Genomic DNA, 17,370 nt, shown 5'->3' on the forward strand with positions numbered 1-17,370 from the left:
TTTTAGCCCTATTTAAACACCATCAATTGAACCTATTGAAAAAGAGGTTTGATGCATACCAACCAGCTATTGGCAATTCTTTTAACCTATACAGTTAATTTAATTTGCATGGATTTAACAAACAAGATCACTATAACAATACTTTAGACTACATGTAGTTTCTAAATTCTAATATCTTGTCGGAGTACAGTTGCCGCACCTCCATTTATCATTACTGTGGTTCAATATGATTTATTTAAGACTTAGTAAGAAAATTTAATGAATTCCAGAAGTAATTGTTTTAATCTATTTCTTCATATAATCCTGAAACAGACAAAAACAAATTGAGTTTTTGGAATTTGTAAAATGGCAGCTTAATAAGATTTTTCATCCTTCTGCATTTTTTAAAATTTATATCCTGCATGCTTATATGGGTATGTAAGAATAATACCAAAACAACTTTTGATAGAAGAAATCTTGTTACATGTGAAAATATAAGGCGTCAACAGACTATTTTATGCACATAATAACGTCGCAATGACCTGGCAAAGCAAAAGTTTAATATTGGTTGACTAATGTAAGACTGTAGTATTGAATACGTACATGTATATGACCGCAAAAAATGAAACTACTGCAAAATTTAAACAAGCATTATAAGTGTATTATATTAAAGGTAATGATTTTTTCTCCAACTTTTATTTCCATAACTATTTGCTATTCAACATATGAACTATTCGGAACTGGTCAACGACTGTATGAATAAAATTAAAGATTTACTATAAATTACAAAAGAGGTAGCCTAAGGGGACATTTACTTTTAAGTTGAAGTTTCTGACTAGCTTAATAATAATTCGGATGCTAAAAAGTTAAAGTCAAGTGAAGAAAAAGAGTAAAAATAGATATCAAAAACAGTTTCTGTGGTTAAGGAATAAGGTGCACCATCCAGTCTTTAATCTATCTTTCTATAGACTATCAGATGATGAATCAAATTGCCTTAAAAATAAGCCCCTTTCTGAGTTTCACATCACTTTATAGCAAGATACAGGAATGCCTATTGGGGGCAGTCTGCAGAAATCCAACCCAGAATATTGGTAACAAAAAACACTAAATTCCTCTCTGACACAAACAAATAAAACTATTTCAGGGGGAGGGGATTGTAGCAGCTCATCTCATGACTTGAGGGTGGTACATTTAAAGGAAAAATTCAAATTCTAGATGGGGAGGGGGTGGTATATCTGGATGGAACAATGCATATAAAAAATGGCAGGTGAATAAACAAGGATGTTTTGCAAATAGGGCACATGTTGAAACATTAGATTGAAGTCATCATGGTAATACATGTAATTCATGAATTGTTCATGTCTAGTTGTCTTTTTCTTGAACACCCAGCTAGCTACATGTACATCATTTTGACTATGTCTGTGGTTATCTGAATCTAAGATCAAGCAAGAGGAGATTTGATATATTAGTATTGACCCAAATTGTTGTTAAAATTACAAGAGCCTTTTTTATTTATCTTACAGAGATAAAACAAATACATACATGTATGGAGAACTCTCTCGGTAGTGTGCGCATGATGTATGAGTTGTCTAATTGTATGGTCTAATTTCAATTTGGTTGGACTGACAATTTATGAATATGAGCATTTTTACTTTCTAATTTTCTGTCTAAAATGTTAATCAATTAAACCTTAAAATGAGTTGTTTAATCTGCGCAATTCTCATCTGGTTTAAGGTTGAGGCTGACTTTAGTTTGCATGGTTCATGTTTTTGTGCATTCTGATCGAGTAAAATACAGTGTATTTCAACCTTTTATGATTTTTATATAGATATAGACATTTATTAAATTGAACACAATAAACACATGATAAACAATTTTTTTTCAACAATTTTTCTGTGGTTTGGTAGGTGAGCATTGCCATTGATCTTGCTTTATATGTCGACATTATGATAAAATGAAGCTTTGTAGGAGTATATAGGAAAAAAGAAAAAGTAAAAATCGTAACCCTTTGAAATTGTATACACTAAACTAGAGACGAGCTCGTTGCAAAGCAACGAGTAGGTCTTCCGCCGGAGCTGGGTCGTTAAAATGCGCATCAATGTAAAGAAATACGGCTTGAAAACGATATTTTGTAGATCAACCATTAAATATCTTGTCCGGGAGTTTTTCTTAAAATCTGAATGACATATACTGCCAACAATGTTAAACATTATATTTGTTGCATTTTTGTGACGTCAAATGTGCATTGTTATCACGTGAGGATACCGGTATTATCCTTACATTGCAATTTTTCGAATTATATCGCAGCGGCGCAGGTGATTGATGAAAATAAGTCATAAATATTTTTAATAGATATTCTTTTTTTGTCATATTTTTTGAGGCTCTTGCTTGGGCTTGACATAGAATTTTCTTATTTTAAAGATATTGTTAAAACATGTCATGAAATCAATGAATTAAGGTACATTTTTACATACTAGTATTAATAGCAATTTAGATATAATTTAATACGCAAGTTCCGAGTTCCGCAGGAGTTATCTCCCGTAATTGCAACTCGCGCGTTTGGAGGTGAAATAGTTGTGCGTCATTAGCTACGGTGGGTACAAATACGCTCGACATCGTCTGCATATAACAACATGCCGTATTTTAGCTGTTGTGTGCCAGAATGTACGGCTTCGAAACGAAAATTACAGCAGTTAGATAAATATCCTTGGATGAGAGATGTTACGTTCATTTCTTTACCTGATAGGCGTAAAAACAGACGAGAATATTTACGATGGTTGCGGCTGATTCGCCGAGAAGTTAGTTGGAAAACGACTAAATATACGAGAATATGTTCCCGTCATTTTGCCCAAGGTGAAACTGTACCAACACTTTTCCCCTACAACAACTATAAAACATGTGCACTAAGGTAATTATTATTATGCCCATGTTATATGTCGTTTTATCAATCATGACCCCCCCCCCCCTCCCAACATCAAACAGTTAAGGCACCATTCGTTGGATTTAAGTCCATGTTGCATAATTCATATTATAATAAAACATAATGATAATAATTTATAATAATGAATCCTTATACTGTCAAATATTAGATACTTTTTAAAAATAATACATTAACTGGCAACTACATTACACTGTATTATGTGTTGTGTATGACTAAATACTATGTATTATTGTGTAAGGGATTAACAATTATCTTGCCCCTTTAACAGATCCACAACAAACTCAACAAGCTTCAACAGTAATGTTGATATTCCCTCCAATCAAAATAATGGAGAATATGCTGATTTTACCAATCTGTATGAAGATGACAATGTTCCATATTTGGTTGGTGAGGTGGACGCTCAGTATACAGAGCCTAGTCCAACAGGTTAGTAGATTTTCATGTATTACATACAATAAACCAGTACATGTATTTACGTACAAAACATATACACAAATGCATATACATATAGTGATCGATCAATACTTTGCACCTCTATTTCATTTAAAGAATATATACACACTAAATATTACTTATACAGATTCAGTCGAGAGTACCGGTATTCAGATGCTGAGTGATACAGAACGATGGATGCCTCCAAGAGATCACCCCTATTGTGATACTGGAAATAATGAGCCTATCACCATTTCCTCTGAATGCCAGACAGACATTTCATTCGTTCAAATGGAATATATGGAAAGATGTGTGAACGACAAAGACTCATTTTTTAGAGAGGTCTTTGTAGAGAAGGTTACAAGTTCTGATGCGTCTGTCCGACAATATACGGGAATTCCGTCTATAGCATTATTGTTTGGCTTATTCAATATTATTTATTCAAAATGTTCAAATTTGAAATATTGGAATGGTCCCAATAGTGCAAATGAAAAAAATTATCAGCAAGGATCAAAAAACAAACCAGGACCTTCACGTAAATTAACCTTATTTCATGAATTTATACTTACACTAGTTCGATTTAGATTAGGCTTAGTTGGATTTCTTTTGTCTGATATATTTGGAATTTCAAATTCACGTGTTTCACAAATTTTTGTTACCTGGATAACATTTCTTGCTACTTGCTTTGGAAAGTTAATAAAATGGCCAAGTAAACTACAGGTTAAAAAGTACATGCCAAAATCTTTTAGAAATACCTATCCTAAAACTAGAGTAATAATTGATTGCACTGAATTTTTTTTCCAAAGACCAAGATCCCCATCTGCTCAGTCTGAAACGTACAGTACATACAAGTCAAAAAACACTGGAAAATGTTTACTTGGAATTTCTCCATCAGGTACATTTATTTTTGTCTCCGATGTTTATGGTGGAAATGTTTCCGACAGGTTTATTACTGAACATTCAAATTTTCTTGAGTTAATTGAGGAGGGAGATGATGTCATGGCTGATAGGGGGTTTACTATTAGAGATTTGTTAACAAAAAGGAAAGCCACTCTGAATATTCCGCCATTTACAAGAAAATGTACATGGGGCAAGAAAAAAAGATTAAATGTTAATGAAATAAAGCAAACAAGAAACATTGCAAAGGTGCGCATACATGTTGAGCGAGCAATTCAACGTTTGAAACTGTTCAAGCTTTTGGGTAATAATATACCATGGCATCTGAAACCAGTTGTTAATCAAATGGTAAAAGTAGGTGTCTTTCTGTGTAATCTGATGCCAAAACTAGTAAGAAAATGAATTCAACAACATCATTGTTTATGATTTCATGCATTTATTTGTGTAATGAAAAGCATTTTTCAGTTTAATATTACAGTATATATATTTTTTTGGAAAAAAATTATGATATGTCATCATATGCATAATTTTGAAAATACAATTAATCTTCATCAATGTAAAAAAAAGGATGAAGACAATTAGAAGTCTTACTACCTTGTGACTGTATTGAAATTGTTTTTGCACATGCTACAAACTGATTTCATTAATTCATATGCGCCATTTACAAATAATTAAGTCATGTCCCCTAAGTCTACAAACCATCCATAAAATGCATGAAATATCTAGCAATAATTTTTGCACACACATATGTATATTGAAACAATTGTGTTATATATATTTACATACTAAAATGTTGTTCATTTTCAAAATTTTATAAATGATATTAGTGCAATATATATATTAAGTATTTTTCCCAATAGTTAGACTTGTTGATTGACACAATCAAGTCACATTATTGTAATTATATGTATACATGTTCCAAAGAGATTTAAAAATTGTATACATTAATAAAGATTCAAACAAGAGAATTCAGTATTCTTTTTAACAATTTTGAATCATGGAGATGATGAAATCATAGAAAGGAAGCATTAGGAAAAACTGAAAAATACATGCTTATTAGGATACTTACATGTACTGTACATTTTATGCGTGTACAGTACATGCATAAAATGATTTACATAACAGTTTATGTACATGATCTAATATTGATTCACAGAACATTGTAGCTGAATCAAGAAAATGTGCAGTATCATTTTGTGTAAATATTCATACAGACAACAGTCTTGGGACAACAAATTTTTCATAAAATGAATTAATACTTTTCAAACATTCTGCCCAGAACTGTGCATTAAACTCAATTCTTTCAACATGAATTTTGTGTTTACAAGCTGCTACACCCTCTAAGTACATCACAAAATCACAATACAATAAATCTGCAACAGCTAACTGGCACTGGATCTGATAATACCATGGAGAGGTATGCTTAAGCCTCATTTCATTATTTGAATCTAGAAAAATGTGATAATTTTCTCTACAAATTTGATCCACAGTGCAATATCTGTATTTATATGGACATTTGATTTCTAATAAAGTTTTCCGACAACAATCACAAGTAACAACACCATCAGGACTTGCAGCAATATGTGGATATTTTGGATTTACCAAAAGACCTGGAATTTTTACATTGTGTTTACAGTGATCAGTTTTACATTGAGTATCATACAATTCTCGTGCTAATGACTCTCTTTCTCTCCCATATAAAATTGCAGGACTTGAGACATCTAACTTTTCTGTTAAAATCTTTTTAACAATAGAGTTGTGGACATTGTCTCCTTTATATTTAACAACATCATGCACAATTGATGCAGTAACTCTGCCTACTCTATACTTAAACCAGTTCACATTTTCACTCTGACCCTCAGTTAAAGTGTCAATCTCCATACAAGCTGACTTATCTATACTTTCTTGCATAAATTTGACAAATGGCATACTACATTTACTTTGTCTATATGATAAAGCAAGTAATGGTACAGGTTGAGGTTCATTAACATTATTATTATTTGTACAATCTTTGTCTAAAACTTCTATGATTTGTGTATCATAATTCTTAACAAGCTCAAAAATTTCCATTTCAAAATCATCATCTGTAACATTTTCCTCATGAATAGGATGATAAATATGTGTGTAAGGATAGACCCTATTAATGTCAGATTTACTAATATCATCAAGTTTTTTGGGCTTCGACTCTCTTCTCGGCTTGTCCCACAAACACTGGACATCTGTACATGTTGCTGTGTTTCTGTCGGTATGCCGCTCACTCCACTCAACTAAGCTAAACAGGAGAGCTACGACATGTTTACAACCACCGTCATCCCTAAAACAGAGAGCGGGGTAACCTTAAAATTTAAGAATATATATGAGACCAGATTGATATACAGGGCTGCATGGTTTTTACCTAAGTGATTACCCATGGTCAGTTCAGTCTCATTAAATGATTTCCAGTGCATAACATATCTTACTAATAGTAATTAAATATTTATATATGATATAAATGTAATTTTAATTCATAGAGTAATACAATTTTTCAGATTTAAAATTGAATCATTGATAAATCACAGCTTGAATATATATGAAACTATGGTTATACATGTAAGTCACTTGCAACAAAATTTTTACACATATAAGACTTTAATAATAGTCCCATCGTCGGAACCCACGGGTTTTCTATCCGTTACACTGCTTTTGATAGAAAACCCGTGGGTTCCGACAATGTAATAGCCCATTATATGTAAACATTGTAAGCCCTACATTTGAAATGTGTAAATACCCCTTGAGGGCCCTTCCCAAAGTGATTACTGAATAAATAAACATACATAATGTACCAGGAATATATATTGATAAACAATGCAAGTTTGAAAGAATAAAAACTAATTTTTATAAAAGCTGATTGATCATAAAAATTAGAAAACTATGATAATAGAAACTTACGCTGTACATTCACATCCAGCTGATTTGATGGTGCCATTGCTGTCAGTCATACACCAGACAAAGTATGGCTTTTCACTTTGCGAAGTTTCTCTCAGACACTTGGCTCGAATGTACATATGGTCTTCGGGTAATGTATGGCACTGAACGGCACTGATATGGTTGCATTTAAACAATCTATACCCCCTCTCTTGTTTGTAACACTTGGTGCGGTCTGCTGTCCACTGGGCATTAGAGAGTAAATGAACGAAAATATCTGCACAAACTATGTCTGGCATGCATGACAAATCATATGTCCAACTTTTCAAACTTACATCGCACACAAATGGAAAGTTTATCACTCGATCTTTAAGGGCAACCGTAGAGCGTTTTCTGAACGAATCGATGGCGTCGTCTTTCTGCGATATAACCGGTAATTTCATTTCCGATGCTTTAATAGCGAGCTCTCGAAGTTGTGACACATTATAGTCGGTAACAGTGATTCCTCTTGCCAACAGAAATGACCTAAGCTCGGGTTTGAGCATGTTTTTAACATCACTGACAACACTCGATTCCGCCATTTTATTCGAAGCGTCCTTGGATATTTGTACCCACCGATGCGCACTCAACGGTATTAAATGTACCTCCCTTACTAGAGAGCAGGTATCTCGGAACTTGCGTATTGGGGTATACTCGTCGGTATCGCAAGCATGATATATTCGTTGACAATTTTACGTAAATATTTGAAAATCTTGTTGATCTTTCATCTGTGCCAAGTTGTTTTAAAATTTCTTCATAATTTTTTACATTAGCAGGGAGAGTCTCCAACGACTGATTTATGAATTAAAGTTTTTTTTTAACTTGAAGCGAAGCTTTAAATCAGTCTATTAATCGATATTGATTATTGATGTGAATAAAAGCATTAGCGTCAGCATCTATCTGATGGAAATAAGCGGTGTTAGTACTGTTTCAATATGATTTTCTTTTAAAGTTGTGATACGTTCCCTGAGATGTATCGAATGGAATGCAGATCGTGACGTCAAAAGAGATTTAAGGTTTCGCGTTGATGAGGTTTTTCGGTTAATTCTTCCTTCGATACGATGATCATTAGAAGAATTATTATATTCATTTTTACCATTTAATGAATCATTTTTTTCAAAATTAAAATGTGAAATTTCATTGATCAAAGATGTTTCTTGCTTAAATGAAGTGGCGCACATGAATTCAAGAGCAGCAAAGATATTCAAAATGGATGCGCCTTCAACTGATGCAGAGGTATTGAGCTGAATTTTGTAGATAAAAGACATAGGAAAAGTTGAAATCGGAACCGGTTGAATTAAACACAAAAGGGATATACATGCGATGGTTTTTGAAGTTATTATTTGTGTAGCAAGATTCGTTAAAACTGGCTTTTTTAGAGTAAGATTGTTGGAATATGCAACTATGCATACCGTGTAAGGAGGCGCGATCGTGGACAAAATAGTTTATCTGTCAACAAAGGATAGTATGTATGTGCGAGTTTTGCAAATTTTGTTGATAGCGAGTGAGGTACATATCGATAAGTGATATATCTGGAGCTGGGAATACGCAGAGCGAGGTGATGCATTACTCATAGGTTTGTTTTGCGATGCTTATTCTTATGACCGATCAAGTGCCTGCGTTAAGTTGAAAATAACCGTTACCAAATTTGCACAGCAATGTTTCTGTGATTGGAGTGAAAGCGTATGGGTTTATATGAACAGCGAGCTTCGACGTAAATGTTGATCGTTGGTTTCGAGCATACGAAATCGTGAAGAGACGTTTAAGTATTATTTTACTAAATTAGATAATGTGTTTTGTTCATTTTTAAAGGTAAAACTTTCAATTTTTCATCTTTATAATGTTGTATTTTGTTTGCTGACAAATAAATAGGTACAATTTTACATTTTGTTGACCATGTTTATTTGGAAAATTCCCGTTCTATAAATAGTGTTAAATCAGAACAGTTGAGAAAAGTAGATGACTGGTAGAAATTTTATTGATACAGGGATGAAAGAAATTTTTCGACAAATCAGAAGCGCCAATATGTTATCAAACTGATTAATATTAATTGGTTATGATGACATGTTCTATGAGGAGCAGGGGTAGCTTTAACATAGCAGCGTGAGGTAATTCTATATTATTAACTGAAAACCCATTTCAAAATCAGCAATACAGAAACAAGTTTCTGTTTTGAGGTGTGGAAGTTTATAAACAGATTAATTTCATGGTTCAAAAGTTGTTGATTTTGGTTTGTTGATTTCTGTCTATTGATTTGTTCTGGGGGTTTACATCATTTGAGACCCATACTCCTACCTTTGATCTTTTTTGCGATTTAGTTTTTGTTATTGCTTTATGTGTTTGAACGTTCAAAACGATTTCTTTATAAGCCATTTATTGTCGTAATCAATATGAGGTGCATGTATCAACTTTATGCAAAAAATGAAGATTAATAAATGCAGATGACATTATGTTTAAGGACGATTTTCTCTGAGTAAATTTGAGCTGAAATAGGTTTAGTTTGAAACTCATTTGTGTCTTAATTTTGTAAATCTAGTAAATGTTAGTGATGTATAGAGATATATTTTGATTTGAAATTATTTTTCTTTTCTTCTGATGTTGTCATTGATAGCATTAAGAGGTAATTTTGAAGCCTATAGCCGAATGATTTCATAAAAGATGAGCGACATGAAATGGGCGTGTCTTATATGCAATCGGAGAAATCGGTATTGGTTGCTCTGCGTTGTAATTCATATCAAGTGGTACATGAAAGGAAAAAGTGGTTGTAAATTTTTTTTGATATTTATTTATTTTAAAAATAAAATGAATATGAGTAATAAGATATCATTCTTTGAATATATGAGGTGATGATTGCGATCGGGGCGTGGTCAAATCTAATTTATTGGATTTGACAACGATCCGACCGATATGGTTAGTGATATTTTTGTGGCGAAATCTGTGACTGCTTTTTTTTTCACGGTGCTTGGTAATTCGTCTGGAACTGCATCCGCGGTGTGCAGTACGAATAGGGTGAGGGAATGTTGGCGGAAACTCATACAAAGTATGAGTCGTATGCGCGCTGTAGACCATATGGTAAAACAAGCATTACCGATTGTCCGCCAGTATACAGTTCCAGAGTTATGTTCTTATTCACCAGTTCAATCGAAGATTAAAGCTATACATTCTATAATTTTCGTCAATTTTGAATAATGGAGGAATGTATGTGTTTAATTACTAATGAAAGTAACCTTTATGCCGTTAATTATAATGCTCAATTCGATCACGTAACAAATATATCAAATATTAAACAATTATAAATATTTATTTTCCTGCCAGGAAAGTAATGCCTCCTCGTGAATATCAATTTATCACGTGATATCGACAGCTAAATTTAGTCTATCATACCAAAACTGGTGAAAGGTCAACATCTTCATAATTGTGATAGGTTCACAAAGGAATGGATATTTCCAGTAAAGCATAAATTTGTCCGATAAACGAGTACAAACAAAAGAAAAAAATACAAGCCTGTGAGTAGATATAAATACTTCCTTTAAAAAAATGACGTAGACCTGTGTGTTTCCCCTATGTACTATATATAGATCCTATGACTGTTAATGGAGAAGTAAGGGTATCGTGAATGACAAACGTATTTTACTCATTATACTTGTATGTATTTCAGATGAACAACTGTTAAGCATATTAAAAAGAAGTTGGATATTTAATTAGGCAAACAATAACGACCACCTAGTTGTCCGCGGACATGCGCAATGAGGTCGGTTTCGCTCTTCCTTCATCAATATTCATGATAAGGTATATTTTCCTGGCAGGAAAATAAACAATTATTAATTTATATCTTTGTAACGAGATGGAATTCACCATTGTAATTTACAGATTATGGATAACTTTTATAAGTAGACAAACACATGCGTTATTACTGTCATTCAAAATTGACGTAAATTATAGCGTGTATAGCTTTAATTATTTATAAAATAAAACACAAACACATAATTTATAGGATAAGCTCGCATGTGCGAATGCAACAGACTTTAATAATCATAATACATGTATGATATGATTTTAAAGGAAACGGCTCTCAGTCTCTTTACTTTCATAAACAAGTACAAGCATAGTCATTCTTCAAGAGAAGGAAAAATCATGTAGAAACGAAAAACTGACAGAAATTTAATGTTATCATTTGGGAGGGGTGGGTGGGGATAGCCTGTTGTAAAGAGGCATCGATCGAACTTCCAATAACTTTTTAAAAAAACCAAATTGTGCTTTATATGTATACAAGTCATGCGTAGCACGGAATAATTCACCCTATTCACCCCTAAACACCCGTAAACAGCTAAATGAATCAATATGTAATATCGACACGCCCACTTAATTCAAAACAAACACACGTGTTTTCTGTAACTGTCATAAAGATATATATATATATATATATATATATATATATGTAATTGATGAGGATTCCACATTTATTGGACGAGACTGAACGAATATAACTTTATAACAATTCAGCCGACAGACTTGTTACAAACGAGTTGGATATAACCAGTATTGGCCTCCGGACTCAATACTCTGTGTGGGTCGGACGTGGTCGAGGCTGGCCGCCTTATTCCCTACTGCCGATTTGACAATTGTACATAACTATATATAAGAATCTGATCAATGAGTATGAATTGATTGGTGATGACGTTTGGAAGCTGAGTGAAAGGTACACAGATATTAAATTCTTAAATAAACTCAGTGGGTATTTGATGTCCAAGATATGAAAAACTGATGATTGTACAAGGTTTTTTTTAAAGAGATTAGCAGCCGGATACCTTAAGACATGGGACTCTGTCTTATTGAAATCACACGTAGAGTCCAAAAAGTGTTTATCACTACTGAAATGTTCATCTGTTACAAAAGAGATGTTGAAGTTTAATGATGAAGTCCAAAATAAAGTTAATATTCGATAGTTATCTTCTAAAACATTATATTCAGGAGTTGTTACAAAACAAATGTCAAAGAGTTATTTTTCCCATTCCCTATGGGTCTATGCTGATGGATGAGCTCATTTAAACCATCAGTCATTGCGCGGAAGCAGGACTTCGCGCCATAATTTGTCCCATTCGTAATTTTTGCGCGCCGATGAGTGGACGAGTCCAAATTGGAATCATGAGAAATCCTGTGTAATAATCACAGACACGTAACCTAGGGATGGGGCGCTTCTTCCATCACCTATTTTTTCAGTAAACACTTACAGATGCGGATTTAGCAATTTGGAGAGGTGTGGTCCATTTTTTGAAAATCGATATGTGCAAACATCATTATTTGTCAATGAACCAGAACTTTTTGAACGTTTCCCGTGTGTATACAACTGTATTTTATAAACATTTATCTGATCACTATCTATTTTACATCTATTTTGACTTCAGAGTGCAGTGCATTATTGAGCGTTTTGCCGTTTTGGTTTAGGTAGGGAAGGTTTGCATAATGTCTAGCATCCAGAAACCCATGTTTTCAGGCATGAGAGAGTAATGTAAAAGAAAAAAAGAGAGTCTATGTAAAATGCCATAGTTTTTGCATTCATATATAACAGGAACAAATTTAAAATTTGACTGAGTATCTTCAATTGTCAAGCTTATATACTGTTATGTGATATTGGTACATGTTCATTTCAAAATTATTTGAAATTATGAATAATTTAATTACAGTCATATGATATACATGTACATGCATGTACTTAGATCGAAAGGGACGACTGAGGATTTTTTTTGAGATATGCACGGTTCATCTATAAATTTATGATTAGCGTCGAAAATTTAAATTCATTTATTATGTAATATCCCAATTGATACATGCATGCTTCCATTGATTTTTATTTTTATTGATGCATGTGTTTTGGAAAGCTATTACTTGTAAGGCTTTTACTGGTTATTCTTTGTCTGAGTTTAAGCACGTGATTATGTCTTTTATTTTGATTGGCTGTTGGTATACAGAGGGTAGGAATTTGTGGTTACGTAATAGTCCAAAGGGCGTCTGGGAGATGGGTGTAATTACATAACTTGCACCTGACACCTGCAAGACTCCGTGGGAATCTTGACCGTCAATGTGGAAATGATAAGCAATTGAATATATATTTATATATAAATACACACATAGATTTTAATTACATAAATTCTATTTTTTTAATAATGTTTTTAAGCAATATTTATTTAAGTTTTGATTTCATTTCAAAATTGATTTTAGTCAGCCTGTATGTACGAGTATACACCGTTGTAGAGCTGCTCCCATATTTTAAGATTAGATTCAAAGTGTGATTATTCATTAGATATATGCAATTTGAGAAGGCGACTCTCTTTGAAAGAGCGAGCTTTGTATTAAGGTATTGAATTCACTCAGAACGCATTAAATAAGGGGTTAGTGCATTAGTTTGCCAAAGCCAAAGTTACCCATGCATGAGTGCCCCAATTTTTACTTTGGAGAGCTCCATTTCTTTTCACAAGCGCACCAGATATCTTTCTAACGCCTTTCAAGTTGGAATTGTCCTTACATTAACTTTTAATTTTCACGTTCGCATCAAATTTGGATTGTTCTGATTTGAATTATCGTTGCCCTTTTTGAACGCGTTATAGCAGTTAGTATCCAAGTTTTGATTATTTTCACGAGTGTCCCAAAATGGGCACACAATATTAGTGTTGAAATTAATTGGCGATGGTATCTCAATTAACTTATACTTGGGATATTATCCTTAACACAGGTGCTTGATGACAGGATCGACCCCCCCCCCCCCCCTCCATCCATTACCCAAGATTATAGACCCCCGGGACTTTATTATTATTTTTTACATTAAATTATCCTTTTATGACATTTTTTAATCTGATTTATACATTCATTGCTCCAAATTACTTAAAACAAATATTTGTTTTAGAAATCAGACCCTCTACATATAATACAAGTATATGTACAGAGGGTCTGATTTTTTTCAAAAATGTTTGTTTTATATTATTTTGGGCAATGGATGAATAAATTAGTTTAGAAATATGTGATAAAAGGATAATTTAATAAAAAAGAGAAATTGAGTCCCGGGGGTCTATATATTGGGGCGGGGGGGGGGGGGGGGGGGGGGGGGGGGGTCGATGTCGATCCTGTCCTCAAGCACCTGTGAGTCTTAAGCGTCCTAAAATGCTCTAATTCGATTTTGTTTTACACAGCTAATCACTGTTAAAAGTTTCACGATCGATCGTACCTAAGTTTAATTTGGATATTCGTTGACCAGATTTATTATATTCTAAATCTATTAACCATCGCCCGAAAGTTTTGATCTTTTCACTTTATTTTTTTTTATTTTCAAGAATTGAGTGCCCACGATTTGTAAAATCTACTTTTGATTATGACTTTATCGTAAAATTTGTATCTTTAATTTTTACGATTGTCCGAACATAAGTTTACCTAAGTTGCTCTCAAATCAGCAAAACGTTGCTACAAATTTTGAATAAGACTATTTGAGTTATTTTGATTTTTGATTTGTAAACGTAAATTTTCAAATCCCAAGGTGATAATGTGATATTTTGAGAATTGATAATTAGTTATGAATCACATCTTTAATTAATGAACCTATGGTATCATGTATTCTAAGAGTTTCAACACCTTTAGGGATTTTGATGTACACCTGGGCATATGAGACATGTCTTGTGTATATCTTGTGTATTCTGTGTTAGTTCCAGGGTTTTTCTCAAGATGAACAGACAATAGAAGTTTATAAGATATACACAAGCGATCATAACCATGTCTAGACATACAAAGCAGGAATATCCCGGCCGATATTTCAATGGCAATGGGAACTCGATAAAGATAGAAATTAAAATTACTAACTTTTAACTATCGTAAGTAATACAGAAATATTCAGAAGCGTCCAAGGTGTTCCTTAATTACGAACAAGAAGATATTAAGTGTAAATTCTAGCTCGTGATTTTATTAATCATTACATAGTGTTAATAGTGATTTTATGGTTCAGAGGGGCGGCAGTTTGATCTATATGTACATGATAGATAGACAAATAAAATGTTTCATTCAAACTTCCAGTTTTAAGGATAATGTTGTTTTAATTTTATTAGGAATTTTGCAGAGGTTTTTTTTAATTGTTGGGTATCTTTGATGATTAATGTTATTGTTTTCCGAGCATTTGTTATTAACTTTTTAATTTCCTTTTGAGTTGAACTGATGAGTGGGTAATGAAAGCTATTATTAGCCACTCTGTTGGATTAGGGGTGGAAATTTAACAGTTTAAGGGTGATGATTTACTGTTTTATTATATTTTTTCGGGAATGTTACTACTGAAGGTGAATATTATAATCCAAATCATTTATAGATTGATTCATTACATTTTTGTCCTTATATCTTTGCAAAGTTTATAAAATGTAGATGACGAGTCCAATTTTGTGCGACCCCGTGAAAACATGGGAATATTTGCCGACTGCGCTACCTGGCGGGGTATTCTCGCAGACGTAAAGGGGGGGGGGTCGTGCGGATATTTATTGATCTATCGGCATTGATTTTTGATATGCATGATATAAATACGTTATTTTTATGTAATATCTTGTATTTCAATGCCATTTTTTCTGTGTGTTGAAAGCAAGGTGATGATTCAAATCAAAGTTAACCTGGATTACGTTACCTGTTTGTATATTCCGTTCTTTTTATAGAACACGTCGTAATTTCCGGTATGAGTTTGAAAACGCGGTTTTACAAATATTCTGAAATGTTCATGGATTGAGGAAATTGTATTCAGACTCGGTATGTTGTGGTGCAAAACATATATGCTACATATTTGGTTTTGTCTTTGTGTTTGTTACATCTTGGATTTTGTGTTCAAAATATTCTGTTATCGTCGAATTTCAACAAATATTCATGTTTACCATATTTCTTTCGGATGTACCATGATCTTGGAAGTGTTTGAACTTGACCATTAATGCGTCTTTCAAAGAAATGGTTTGAAAATGGAGGATGAGATACTGATGAACGGGTAGGTTTTTGTTAGAATATCCTCGATTTTTCTTTCATGTATATCATTTTGTTGTACCGTTTATTATATTTGAAGAGTAATTTTTATTCCGGTTGTAATGATATATAGTTTGTATGTGTTATTTCATTAATTAACGGTATATTTTGAGGTGAAACTACGGCAAGAAACACAAAACCGCAACGGGTAGCCATTGTCGATATTTTTGGGGGGTGTTTTCAACGACGTCCGCGTTGATTCCTATATAAGGCGATGCCCACAGGTCAGTTCCCCGCTGACCGTTGTTGAGAGTACTTGCATCACAGTGAAACTTGGATTGTGCATTGGATTTCGTTATGGCTACATCTTCAAAGCGACTGAAGACTGATGAGGTAGGTTATTTTCTTTAACTTTTATAAAAAAGAATTAATTTAATTTAATTTGTGTTTGACATTGTGGTGTATGTTTGCTTTTCATTGATGAAGGTAGGGGTTGGTGGATAAGTATTTTTAGCAGTAATGTTTTATTTTTTTTATTTTGTGCATTCAAGAATATTGGATATAGACTTTGGTTATGTTATTTTTGTTTCATTAGGTGGATTTTTTATTTGCTTTTAATGAATTTTAAGTAGATTTGATTTATGTATTAAAGATCAATCTGGATGGGTGTAAGGGATGGTCTGGGTGGATGGGTACTGATACTTCATACATGTTGTTTGCTTCAGAATATTGTTTAGGGTAGTGGAATTAAATTTTGACATGCAAAAATTGAAAGTTTGTTATAGTGGGAAGGCCTTTATAAATAATTTTTTGTGCATTTAGTGTGAGAGTAATGTTGGAGAAGTATAGTTGGGTGTTTCCCTGAAGGTTAAAATTTGATGGAAGGGTGATGTGAACTAAATAAGGTGTCGTTTGAAATATAAGTTGTATTACAAGGTAATGGGGACGAAATGCATCTAAATAAAAATTAGGAGATTTCTGTTTTTGGTCTTGAAAGAACTCGGATTAGCGCTATTGTATTTTCAAGATATATCAAATTGAATGATGTATTTTGTTTGTGTTTAGTCTTATTTTTTATTTATCATTTGAAGAAATTTTATGGGTTTTTTTTTTATCAGACCTGGTAGATGATAAGTTTAATTCATGGTAAGATCATGGACAATCATTTAAGATGCGCATGTGAACGACTTAATATAAGTAAAAATGAA

The 17,370-nt window shown here is 33.0% G+C and overlaps 1 protein-coding gene and 2 long non-coding RNA genes across 3 annotated transcripts in view; 2 read left to right on the forward strand and 1 right to left on the reverse strand.

Annotated features, from left to right (window-relative positions):
* Positions 1-2,482: 2,482 nt before the first annotated feature.
* LOC117692783 (uncharacterized) lies at positions 2,483-4,354 on the forward strand. The gene is made up of 3 exons (XR_010711974.1): positions 2,483-2,887; positions 3,189-3,346; positions 3,501-4,354. It is a non-coding gene; the product is annotated as an uncharacterized lncRNA (long non-coding RNA).
* Positions 4,355-4,751: 397 nt separating this feature from the next.
* On the reverse strand, positions 4,752-7,319 carry LOC105333641 (uncharacterized). Its single transcript, XR_010711973.1, has 2 exons — positions 7,178-7,319; positions 4,752-6,563 (listed from the first exon to the last, which is right to left on the reverse strand). It is a non-coding gene; the product is annotated as an uncharacterized lncRNA (long non-coding RNA).
* Positions 7,320-14,299: 6,980 nt separating this feature from the next.
* LOC105337710 (uncharacterized) overlaps positions 14,300-17,370 on the forward strand; it is a 32,532-nt gene continuing 29,461 nt past the window's right edge. Inside the window, exons 1-2 of the mRNA XM_011442572.4 lie at positions 14,300-16,187; positions 16,336-16,555. Of these exons, the coding sequence (XP_011440874.2) occupies positions 16,520-16,555 (36 nt within the window). The 5' untranslated portion in view covers positions 14,300-16,187; positions 16,336-16,519. The remainder of the gene's footprint in view (positions 16,188-16,335; positions 16,556-17,370) is intronic.

The sequence above is a fragment of the Magallana gigas genome, chromosome 3 (genome assembly GCF_963853765.1).
Source record: "Magallana gigas chromosome 3, xbMagGiga1.1, whole genome shotgun sequence".
NCBI lineage: Eukaryota > Metazoa > Mollusca > Bivalvia > Ostreida > Ostreidae > Magallana > Magallana gigas.